Source organism: Terrapene carolina, unplaced genomic scaffold (genome assembly GCF_002925995.2).
Source record: "Terrapene carolina triunguis isolate 2854851 unplaced genomic scaffold, T_m_triunguis-2.0 Scaffold113, whole genome shotgun sequence".
Lineage (NCBI taxonomy): Eukaryota > Metazoa > Chordata > Testudines > Emydidae > Terrapene > Terrapene triunguis.
This window is the reverse complement of record NW_020664464.1, coordinates 4,493,378-4,506,272: the sequence shown is the minus strand read 5'-3', so window position 1 is coordinate 4,506,272 and position 12,895 is coordinate 4,493,378. Positions and strand designations below refer to the sequence as shown.

Genomic DNA, 12,895 nt, shown 5'->3' with positions numbered 1-12,895 from the left:
GTATGGTAACCCTATCCACGAGCCTTGTCAGCAATCCCTCATGTTCCCCACTGTTCACGAAAACCAACTGTTTGGTTTCTATTTGGAAGATCGAGCTCAGTCACTCATGATCCCATTTGGCTTGCTTATCTCTGAACAAGAAGTTACCGCAAGCCTCTGCTCCTCCCTTCCCCAATTCATTGCCAGGGTCTCTTTCCCTCCCCACCACTGGCAGTGACTGCAGTGAGGAAGGGCAGCTACCTGAACAATACAGGACAGCGTCATTACACTGTCTCTTCTCCACATAAGCTCACTGTAGGGCAAAAAGAGCTGCTGTAGCCCCTTGTCCCTTCTCCCCGTCCTCTGCAGGCTAGGCTGGCCAGCCCTGCATCTTCCTTTTTACATTCAGAGTGTGAAGACCTGAGGAGAGGGAAGAGACAGGGAAACAGATAATTTGCCCCATTCACAGGCCAGGGATCTTCACCCTCTTCCTTCAACTTGAAGGGCCTGCAATTCTGCTCTGTTGCATTCCCCTCACTTGGCTGCATTAGCTGGTCTCTCTCGGTCAGACACTGCAAGGGAGCTGCAGAGAGAGCGGCCTGCTCTTTTGGCTAGAGGGGTGAGATATAAAGTGATTTTGCTTAAAACATTTATCTGACCTAACTGCACCACCTCAGCCAGAAGACCATTCAACTCTCTCTCTCTCTCTCTCTCTGAAATAGAATGTCTCCTGTTAACTCAGCCCTAGACCTCCTAGTTCTAGTTTATACACTGCATTCATGTTCTATTACATGGAGCAGGGACTAGAGGTCCAGTGTCTAATTCTCCCCTCAGTCTTTCCCTTTCGCAAATCTCTCAGGTCTCAACCCTGCACCCATTGAAATTAATGGGAGTTTTGCAATTGATTCAGCAGGAGGAGGAACAGGCCCCTGGCCAGTCACTGAAATGGGGATAATAAATAACAATAATAATAATCCTCATCTCATAGCGATATTGTGAGCCTCCAATTCCCAACTGTTCAAATGTGCTGAGTGCAGCCTCTGAGACTGTGGTGGCTCGCATGGAAACAGCTTCCAGCCCCACAGAGAAGTCAGCACTTCATAAAGAAAATAACTTTCCTATTCTCCTCACAGCACAATTTGAGTCGTAGAATAGAGGCATCTACTTTGTTAACTGCAGGGTTTTTGTTTGAATCAAAAGTAGTTTCAGTCAGAGTCACAGCTCCTCACCTCTCAGCAGCAGGCAGCATGGTGAAGTAAAAACTGACAGTGCTGACTGCCACACAGATTGGACTTTCTAGGAGTTAGGGATGTTATTTATTTAGGCTATGACTATAACCATAGGAGTTCTGTTAGCAGCTCTCCCTGCTGCTAGCAGAGAACTACCAAAAATGTAGAAATGCAGCTGCTAGCAGGATAGGGCACTCCCAGGCATAACTCCTCACCTTTGCTGTAACCACCAGCTGTGCCTTTCCCACCCAGTGTTATGGTGGGAGGCAGGCTCCTGCAAGATTCCTGCCTGTGTCACGGTGTGGGGCAGAGGAAAGGAACCACACGCCTGTGTCATAGTATGAGGACATCTACCCACCAACCCCCTGCTGACCACTTCTGTGTCATGGTACACAACAGGAAGGAGCAAAGGTGGTAGCAGGGAGACCATTCCAAACCCCTCTGCCCTCTCCTGTGCACTTCTAGGGGGAAGAGACTTCTGTGAATATATAAAGTTGAAATAAAAACGTGTGTGGGGAGCTGCCTAAAGTGGGAATTGAACCCACAAGTGAAGACTGCACTGCATAGCAGCACCCCAGGGCTCTAACTGCTTTTGTCAGTAGGCTTGCTAGTAATCAGCTTTCTCCAGAAAGCCTCATGGCAGGGTAGGGGCAGTCAGAGAAGTAATGACAATATGTTAGCTGTCTATTAATTATACATGTTTTACATCACTGTTAGATTATTGATCTGTTTCACACAGCATATGGAATTCTTACAGGATTTATATATAGTGTTGATACATTACATATGACTCAAATGTTCCAGCTCTATAATATTTAAAATAGATTTTTATGATTTTGCCTTGGTTCCTCTTGGTTGAACTGCCTGCCTGTTGCAAGTGCTGTCTGTTCTTTCTGTCTGACCTCTGCAAGCCAACCATTGCAACACTCATAAATGGACCATTCTATCACACTAGCTCATTGTTTCTCAATGACCAGGGTTCCTGAGATGTCCCTGACACAGTGCAGGAAGGCAGCAAGCCTATCCCTGGTATCAAAAATGTTGAGAAACACTGCAGTAGTCTATCCTTCCACCAAACCTGAGTCTTCTGAGTGCCTGTAGCACCAATCTGACAATGAGCTCCATGCTGACAGACCCTGCACAAGCATGGAGCCTTACTAAAGCATTGTGCAGCACCAAGGCCTGAGGAGGGAATCCTGTAAGGTGTGGCAGCCATGTGTGCATTTTTAAACACGGAGGAATGATTTTCAGAAGTAACTTGGGGTTCTTCAGATTTTGGGTACTCAACTCAAGAGATCTTTAAAGGGACTGATTTTTCAGAAAGTGCTGGGCATCTGGCCGCTGCAAATCCGCCCCTTTTAGATGACTCAGGTTGGACCCCAAGAGACTGAGGCACCTCAAAATCATTCACACTGCTGAGAATCTTGGCCAAAATATAACCAATGTAGGCTCCCATTCAGCAAGTATTTCCTGAACTATGTTTTAGAATCACATTTGTAAGATCTGATTTTGTTTCTCCCTTTTCTGTTTATATATGTTAATGGTCATATTTGCCCGTTTGCAGAAGTAAGACCCACAAAACAGGAAGATATGACACCTTAATACTCACTCACTAAAGGAGAATGAAAATTGGCCATCTACCCTCATAAGAAATTTGTCTGGTTAATGGCCTTTTATTTTATTTTACGCTACTGCAGATGTCTATACACTTCCGCAGACACACAAACCCATTCAGCTGTTAGCTAATTACTGCACAACAAATAATATTTATTCAAATGAAAGCAACAAGTCCCAGGAACTGAGTCTTATGTCACACAAACTGGTTTTATACTACTGCAACATCACTGACTTCATAGTTACTCCATGGTGATTTCAGCAGAGTTACAACTGGTGTATACAAGATCAGAATCAGCCTCTAGGTTCTTCCACGATGCAGTCTTTTTAGCAGGGTAATGAGAGAGAGAGAGGAAGGTAGTCTAATGGCTAGCGCACTCTAGGACTTGGGGGACCTGAGTTCAAGTCCCTGCTCTACTACAGACTTTCTGCATGACTTTGGGCAAGTCACTTAGGCACTCTGGGTCTCAATTCCCTGCTTATAAAATGGGGCTTATAGCACTTCCACACCTTACAGAGTGTTTTATGAAGATGAATACATTAACCATGATGCGGAGCTCAGATAAGATGGCAATGGGGGGCACATACATATCTAAGATAGATAGAACAGGTCTTAGCGCACTAGTTTGGGAACAGAGGAGCAAAGGGTACATCTACACTGGAATAAAAGACCTATGGCACAGCCATGGGTGGCCCAGGTGAGCTCGCTCAGACTTGTGGGGCTAAAAATTGCTGTGTAGTCATTCAGGCCTGGACTGGAGCCCGAGTTCTGGGGGACCCCCCTGCAGGGTTCCAGACTTGGGCCTGAATGTCTACACAGCAATTTTACAACCCCAGTCCCACGACCCTGAGTCAGCTGACCCGGAGCAGCCACAGGTGTTTAATTGCTATGTATACATACCTACAAAGGTTAAATGATTTGCCCAGGAAATCTGTGGCAAAGCAGTGATTGGAACCCAAGTGTCTCAAGTACCAGGCTACTGCCTTAACCAATGGACCACCTTTTCTCTCAGGACTTCCTTCTTCTGATTTTATTCCTATCTGGCATTTACATATCCTTTAAAACAACCCACTGAAAGCTAAGCAACAGCTTTCCAGACTACATTGAACTTGGACAGCCACACTTTCCATATGTACTGGCTTGGCCAAGTTCTTCTCATAGTAAGTCATTGGTGTTACTGGGAGACTCCTGTGGCTGTGTATGATCTTACGGGAACCCCTGATGGAAAAGGTTTAAGAGTCATGAAGCCCAAAGGAAATACTTTAGCTATCCCCGTGGAAAAGTTTGGCTTATCCTGGGTAGCTCAATAGAGATGTCTGCTCAGGGTACAGTGGCAGTTAGAAAAGGAAACTGGATGTGTGAGGTCTGTTAAAAAAAATGCAGTTTGTTTGAAGGCATTACAGTGGCAATGGAACACTTTTTTGACACTGCTATGTTCACCTGAATTTAAGAAACATGTAGGCTGGAATTTTCAAAGTCTGGGTGAATTAGGTATGTGTGGATGAGTTGGCTGCCCCCATGTAACCTCTTGTGGCTGGGTGCCTCTGCTCTGCCTTTATTCTCCCTCTTCCATGCCCTTTTACAGAGACCCCACACACTTGCTTGTCCAATCACCACCCTTATAGGGGCTTAGGTTTATTCAGATAACTCAAAAGTAGAACTCAGAGTCCAAGGCATGGCTCTTACCTCGGAGCCTGGTGAGTGAAAGGGTTCCTTCATCTAGCCTTTTCCCTTTTTTCAGTGAATTTTTAGGAGGTGATCCACTCGGGTTTCGGCTTGCCACTGTCCTGCTCCGAGCTAACTCCCCTGTAGACTTACAGAGTCAGCTCTCTCAAGCAACTGCTTCAGCTCTCTTATAAAGGAACTAGCTGCTTGTGGTTCTCTCCCCTCACCAGGTGTCTCTGGTTAGCTCATCAGGCAAGTCTACCAGGTTTCAAGTCTCCTGCTGGCATCTCCCACTCACTCCCTTTTCTCTCTCATAGTGCTCAGAACCCCATCAAATTTCAATGGGAACAGGGTGCTGAAGTCCCTTTGGTTCCTTTGAAAATCTGAGCCATAACTGAGATTGAAAACAGTCAGATAAGAGCAACAAAGATGGTTTACATATGAAGGGAGAGGCAAAAATTAGGATTATTCAGCCTTGAAAGAAAGGAAGAGTTAGGTGGGTTGATTTAAAGGTGAAGTTCAAAGGGTTTGGCTTTTCAATTTTGTTTGTTTTGAATCTCCAAGATTCCAAAAGTTGATAAACAATATGTATCCATTGCTCACAAATGTATTGAGTGCTGTATATGAACAAAAAATTACCCTAAAATATTTGCTGCCTTGCTAAGGGCCCAAGATGTAAACCCTTTGGTCTCAATGGAAGTCTTTCTACTGACCTCACTGGGCTTTGGATCAGGCTGTAAGGGTACCTTTACACAGGAATAAAAGACCTGCGGCATGGTCACAGCTGGCCCAGGCCAGCTAACTCAGGCTCTGGGGCTAAAAATTGTCACATAGATATTGATGGAGCCCAAGTTCTGGGACCCTCCATCCTCACGGGGTCCCAGAACTTGGGCTCCAGCCTGAGCCCAAATGTCTACACAGCAGTTTTTCAGCCCTGGAGTCTGAGCCCCATGAGCCTGAGTCAGCTGACCTAGGCCAGCACTGTTTTTTTAATCCCTGTGTAGACATCCCCTAGACAATGAAAAATTTAGAACTGTATAGTTCCAGGTTTCTCCCAGGCTTGAAATAACTTTCCCATTCTAAACCCCTGTCTTGATTTCCCTCACATATAGTATTTCTGATGCCACTCACAAGGTAGGAGACTCAGGTTCTTTTTGGGAAGGTAATTTTATTAAAATACAGTGACAGCTACACTTTAAAGTAACACTCGCTCAGTGGGTAGCATTAGATTATAACTCAGGTTACATGGGTTCTAGTCCCAGCTTTACCACTGTATGACTCTCAGCAAATTACTTTCCCACCCTATGCCTAAGTTTTCCTGTCTATAAAATGGAAAAAATGATTTATTGATAAAGCACTGAGATTTACTGATGAAACATGTTATGTAAGAGGTAGGCATGATTATCATCTCCTTTTTTCCAATCTTATAATCAAGTTTTTAACTTTCAGCAAAACCTTTTCAGTTCACTTTTAAGATCATGATGCAAAAATTAATCAGTCTCTACTTTCTACATTGTCCCATAACAGGAGAGTGGAGGATCAGTGAATTCAATTATATCAAATCTCATGCTCAGACACTGCAGTAGCCAGGAGAAAGCATCTGCAATGAAACGGATACAACAGATTAACCTTCCTGGGCAACCTCCTTTCTTAAACAACTACCCAAACCATCCTGAAATGTATTGAGTGCAACTCTATTTCACCTGTTTTAGGAAATGACCTCGGTTAAACAAGTAATTTTTGTAAGGTCTTTGAATGGTCACATGAGATAGACTTCACCAAGCTCGGCTGAAAATTCAGGAGAACCCCACACCACTTCTTCACCCACATTTTAACTCTCAATGTAGCCTACACTGATTAATTGCTGGCTACTGGGAAGGATAGAAAACTATACTTTATAATTTGATATGGATGGCTGTAATTCTGAATGATCTGATGCTACTATTGGCACAGCTGGCCTTGGTACTACAGAAACCAACAATACCACCTGATCTCATTTAATGTATTTCACTCCAGCGTAACTCCATTAACTTTGTGTTAATCCTAATTGACACCAGCATAACTGAGATCAGAATCAAGCCATGTATGTGCAAGACAGACACATACACACAATACACTGAAACATACTCCACCGGAGTATACAAAAAAAAGAGAAGGGTGGTTAAGTAATTACAGTGGCAAAGGCTGCTGACAAATTATCCTCTAAACTAGAACCAAGAAAAGGTAAATATCTTTAAAGCATTCTGCGACTCGCTTAGAAGTTTCATTACCTGGGTTGGGCTGAAGATATTCTACTGTCTTGGTCATTACTTCCATCACAGCCCTGCTGGTGACATCTACTTTCTGAAATTAAAATGAGAAGAACATAAAAAGAAGAGAAAGACAAGATAGACAAAAGTGAAATTTTGAAGAAAACTCATTTTTCTTCTTCTTAGGTTTATTCCCCTGAGGATTCTCGTTGGGGAAGGTGAGTGACAAGTGCAGCAGTGGTGCTGGGCGGTGCGATAATAAGCTAACATACCTGGTGAACTGTTATACTGCACAAACAAGCCATCATCTGAGTTGGAGCAGAACCACATGTTTGTAGGCCCTGGTTCCCAAGAAGATTTCAAACACTAAGCAGCAATGAGAGTGGAGCAGTGGTATAAGGAGAAAAGAGATCTTTTTCTTCAAGGGAGACCTGGCCATGGTAATCCATACCTCCCCGCTAGACTACTAGTTTCTCTATGTCTGACCATTTAACTCCCTGCAGTTGGTCTCCTGAGAGAGCCTGATTGGTGAGCTGCTATCACACCAGTACATCATACCCTGCACAGGCTTCCCAGCCAAATGCCTCTCTTCTCTAGCTAGTGATGCCAGACTCAAATACCCCTCCTCATTTTACAGTCAGCTGAACAATCTGCCTCTGGAGATTAACTGAAACCATATTATATACATCCAGAAAAACATGCTGCCCTTCTTTAGAATCAGCTGACATGTTCTCACTTGAATGATGGCAGAAGTTTGTTACTGTGCAAAGGTCCTGCAGCGGCAATATAACCTCAACATATTGGCTGCTGTAAGAAGTCTGCCATGCACTTGGGTTTTTGTGGCTCTTTGGATAAGAGCAGGAAGTTATCCTGAGTAGTCTCACTTTCTTTTCACAAAAGCAGCAATTCACAAACTACCAATATATTTATTTTGACTTTATAAATACACCTGTAACACAACAAAGAACAAAAGATAGGTCATGCTGAAAAACATCTCAGAAATACCTCTCCCCAGCATGCTTTCACCTTCACAGTTATGTTGGGACTCTGGCTTTGTTTCCAAGATTTGAATTGTGTTCGTAGTAAACTTTTCTGTTATAATTGCTCATATTTTTGGAGTCAGTGAGCTCTCATGTACCTTTTTGATATCTGTTCTTGCACCCATTTTCTTTAAAAAAAACTTAATTGTTTTTAATGTGATGGGAGCATTTTCTAATTGTATCTTCTCCATAAGCTTTTCAATAAAGTTTTATTGGGGAAAATATGTGTAACTATATTTTATATGTTTAAAGAAATACTTATTTTATAATTTATTTCTTTAACAAGAAGAAAAGAACAGTTTGAGATCCCAGTTCCGTAACGGCCAGCTGGATTTGATTCTGAGCATCCTCAACACCCACTGACTTCCTTGGGTGTTCCAGGTAAACAGCACTTGCCAGGGGCTACGCAACACCTCTGAAGATCAGGTCCAAAGAGAAATATGTTGCTCTTAGTCTGCTTCCGTTGATCTGTGGCTCTCTATTACGTATTGTGCATGCTGCACTTATGCAAATACCTTGTTGTACTTCTCTACAGTGAGCCTCTCCTACAGTACATCTTCTGTCCTGTGGAGTGAATTTCTCCAAACAGTACATTTTTATTTAAAAAAATAACACCTCAGATGAGCTAGTCACAGCTTCCTCTGCCTGCTCTCCCTCCCATTTTATCTTGTCTTTATCATCTGCCAGCTCTGGCTCCCTCCCAATAGCAAAGGGAAGCAGGGAACTGGTGGCTCAGAGTAACAGGAGTAGCTGAACTTCCTGGTACTGAGCCCAGAAGTGGCTCTGTGTTGAAGAGCTGAGTAGCACAGGTTGTAAAGCAGGCAGGGACGGTGCATCAGGGGACAGAATACTTCCAGTGTTTACTGAAGAGCTGGAAGCAGGTATCTTGGATAATGAAGAAAGACAGGAGAGGAGTTTTCTCTGCTCCAATCCCTCACTTTAGCATTCTCAAGAAGAGTAATCTCATCCTTACGTTTCGAAGGGCATGGCTACACTTGTGAGTTAGAGCGCATTAAAGCAGCCCCGTGCGCTCTAACTCACGATGCGTCCACACTGGCAAGGCACATAGAGCGCCCGGACTCTGCGGCTAGAGCGCTCCTGGTACTCCACCTCAGCGAGTGGAATAACATTTGATGTGCCCCTGCTGGAGAGCTGCAGTGCCAGTGTGGACGCCCTGGTCTGTTAATGTGCTCTGATCGGCCTCCAGAAGTGTCCCACAATGCCTGTTCTAGCCACTCTGGTCATCAGTTTGAACTCTACTGCCCTGCCCTCAGGTGACCAACCGTCAGACCCGCCCTTTAAATTCTCTGGGAATTTTGAAAATCCCCTTCCTGTTTGCTCAGCCAGGCGTGTAGTGCTCTCAGCGCATCTTTCCAGGTGACCATGCCTCCACGTGCCAGGCGATCCCCAGTATGGAGCAATGGAGAGGTGCTGGACCTCATCAGTGTATGGTGGGGAGGAAGCTGTCCAGTCCCAGCTGCGCTCCAGCCGTAGGAATTATGATACCTTCGGGCAGATATCAAGGGACATGATGGAAAGGGGCCATGTCCGGGATGCACTGCAGTGCAGGGTTAAAGTGTAGGGTTTTATGAGCCACGGAATTAAAGGGTAAGCGGGGTCTCTAAGGATCACAATGGGCACTTCGACTTCCCCTATGGTGATCTTCTCATCTGGGAAAAAGTCCCAGCTTCCAGCTTCCTGAACAGGCCAGTGTTCCGAAACATGCGTGTGTCATATACCTTTCTGGGCCAGCCTGCGTTAATGTCAATGAAGCGCCCACGGTGAGCCACAAGCACCTGGAGAACCTTCCAATTAACGTACTCAGAGGCTAGGTGGCCTGGTGCCAGAATTGGAATATGTGTCCCATCTATCACCCCTCCGCAGTTAGGGAAACCCATTTGTGCAAAGCCATCCACAATGTCATGCACGTTACCCAGAGTCACGGTTCTTCTGAGCAGGATGCAATTAATGGCCCTGCAAACTTGCATCAACACGATTCCAACGGTCGACTTTCCCACTCCAAACTGGTTAGCGACCGATCAGTAGCTGTCTGAAGTTGCCAGCTTCCAGACTGCAATAGCCACCCACTTCTCCACCAGCAGGGCAGCTCTCAATCTTGTGTCCTTGTGCAGCAGGATGGGGGCGAGCTCCTCACACAGTCCCATGAAAGTGGCTTTTCTCATCCAAAAGTTCTGCAGCCACTGCTCGTCATCCCAAACTTGCAGGACGATGTGATCCCACCACTCAGTGCTTGGTTCCCGAGCCCAAAAGCGGCGTTCCATGGTGGTGAGCATGTCCGTGAATGCCACATACAATCTCATGTCGTATGCGTTACTCAAATAGATATCATCATCGGAGTCCTCACTGTCAGTTTGGATCTTAAGGACTCGTCAGCATTTCGGGCTCCATTCCCGCAGACCGAAAGGGAAGACAGAGTGCGCAGTACAAAAAACATTGAAAGATGGCGCCAAATGTGGACAGAAGCACAGGGATTGCTGGGATGCGAACTGATGCATCATGGGTCATTGGGACAGGAACCAGAATGCCAAGCATCCCCCCACCCCCTTCCCACAAGCCACAGCGCCAGAATGGGAAGAGGTGCTCTGTGGGATAGCTACCCATAATGCCCCGCTCCTAATGCCGCTGCAAGTGCGCTTGGAGCTGTCAGTGTGGACAGACTGCAGCGCTTTCCCTACTGCGCTCTCCGAGGGCTGGTTTAACTCAAAGCGCTCTACATTTGCAAGTGTAGCCACGCCCTAAGCCTCACAACACTTCTGTGGAAGGTAAAGTTGGTGAAAAATTTTGTTTTAAAATGTACTAATTTGTAATGTTTAATTCCACCCCACACGTATGGAGACTGCACAGCTGAAAAGACTGATCATGGGATTCAGAATCTCACTTGTTGACTATGTGTTGCAATCCAGATAGTAACACGTTAGTTACTGTGGCATATCATGGTAGCTCAGTGAACTATGGAATACGAGCTGATACCTGTAGTCCTTTCCTAGCAGAGTGCTGTCCATATGAACAAACACCTCTAGATTCGGCTCTAATTGGCAACCATATCGGCAATCTTAGCAGAGAGACCATTGAGTGAATGGCCATGGGGACTGAGCTGGTCACTTCTAGAGCTGTTTCCTCTATGTCAGAGTTGAAGAACTATGGTGTGAGTTGGTGCATATGATTTTGTTGTTCTGTGGATAAACAGCAGATTTCATTCTCTAGGTCTGCCAATCTCATATTGTTCACAAGCATAAAATGGAACTCCCCCTTAACTAATTGTCCTAGTTTCCATTATAAATCTCCCACTAGTTTTCCACTGCTGAGAACCTTCCCAAACAAATTCCGTTTTTGATGATAATTTCTCTGTTTTGCCTCAGTGCAAAAAGCAGCAAAATAAATTCTACAGATTTTAAGTGATGTGAGCAAGGAAAGGCCCCTACATTCACATTTCCTCTATGTTCAGGGTGACAATTTTGCATAGAGAGGGAGAGCTAAACATATAGGTGTGGAGTGTTCACCCCTCTAGATGAAAGATTGGGTGTACACACTGTCACGGGATGCACCACTCACCATTGGTCTGGTGCCTCCTCCTGGTCACTTGGAGGATTAGCTCTTGAGGCAGATGCCTCCTTCTGCAGTTTGCATGCCGTTGCTCTGACTCTCTCTCTGGTCTGCAGCCCCTTTCTCGCTCCAGGAACTGCAGCGTCCTCTTCATGGTTTAGCCCTCAGGCTAGGTCACTCAGCATTTCCCCCCTTCTGGGGTACAGTCCTTCAATTCTCTGTCACTCCCATGGTGACCCAGGCAGTCTTCCAGTTCACTGCCCCCCACTTTCCACTCTCACTGCTTCCTCCCTGGACTGCTTTCTACCACTCTGGTTCCCTGCCTCTCTCTGGGTGTATCAACTCCAACCCCGTGCTTCCACTTCCCAGGGAATGACTGCAGCCTGCATGCCTCTGCAGCCTCCAAACATTCCTCTGTTTTCCCAGGGAGTGACTGACCTCTCCCAGCAGCAGCCCCTGTCTGTTGCTAGCTACCTGGCTTTATAGCCCTCCCCACACACACACACACATTCCTGCCCAGCTAAGCCTTCTTTCAGTTAGCTCCCTGCTCTCCAGCTCCTCCTCCAGGTGCAGTCTGTAGAGTTAATTGGCCTACCTGGCCATCTTAACTCCTGTCAGTCCGGTGTGGGTGGACACCCCATCACATACACCCACACAGTATTGTGCTCCCTTTTCTTCCAGGAGGGATTCACAACCATGGGAAGGCAGGTGCTGTTGTCACTTTCAGCATCTGTGGAGTTTCTGATGGGGGAAGGCATCTCTTAACTGCAGGTCTAGATCCAAAGGAGCCCTGCTCAGTGAAGGCTGCTTGGGGGATGCTCTGAAATTGCAAATATCCTAAGCATCTTGGACACATTCTTTCCTCAGTCAGCTCTGACCCTCTTGACTGACCTCGATGAGCTGAGGATTGTGGGATCTTTGTGCCATAAGAATATCCATCCATCCATTCAGGCAAACTCTCTGCTTCCAGGAGTCCGCTACAGTGGATTAGCTCATGGCTAAATTGAGGCCAATATCACTGATCTCTGTATGTAATATTTGTTTTTTATATTTCTTGATTAGCAAATAAATGGGGGGTAACAGACCATAAGTGCAACTGTGCTGTATAATGATTTAGGAATATAAATCAGGAGACTTGTGCTGCTAAGTCACTTATCTTTTTATGGTGGGATGTAAAAAATAAACAACTAATACTTATGTTCAGACTTACCCTCTCCATTTCTTTGAAGTCATCATCTAGCTTAGTTCCTTCTGCACCTCCAACCTTCTCACTCACTTTCTGTGGATTAAAAACAAAAGGTAAGATCAGTGATGACTGAAGATCTATCCAGAATTCTCATATATACATTGGTTTCCGGTGCAGAGGTATTTTCCTAGAAGAAACTAGCTGGTATAGTGACTGGATGCATCAGCCATTCACTTCTGCAGAACTGAGTTTAAATATGACCTATGTCAGGAATGAAAAATAGCTTTGTGGATTATTCTCTTAGGCCGCAATCCTACATTGCTGTCAATAGGACTACACATAGTGCGTGACATGAAGCACACACAGAA

General features: G+C 45.3%; 1 protein-coding gene across 1 annotated transcript in view; it reads right to left on the bottom strand.

Moving 5' to 3' along the window:
• SH3GL2 (SH3 domain containing GRB2 like 2, endophilin A1) overlaps positions 1–12,575 on the bottom strand; it is a 34,139-nt gene extending 21,564 nt beyond the window's left edge. Inside the window, exons 1-2 of the mRNA XM_024211084.1 lie at positions 12,552–12,575; positions 6,759–6,831 (exon numbers count right to left, since the gene is read on the bottom strand). Coding sequence (XP_024066852.1) covers positions 6,759–6,831; positions 12,552–12,560 — 82 coding nt within the window. The 5' untranslated portion in view covers positions 12,561–12,575. The remainder of the gene's footprint in view (positions 1–6,758; positions 6,832–12,551) is intronic.
• Positions 12,576–12,895: the final 320 nt, after the last annotated feature.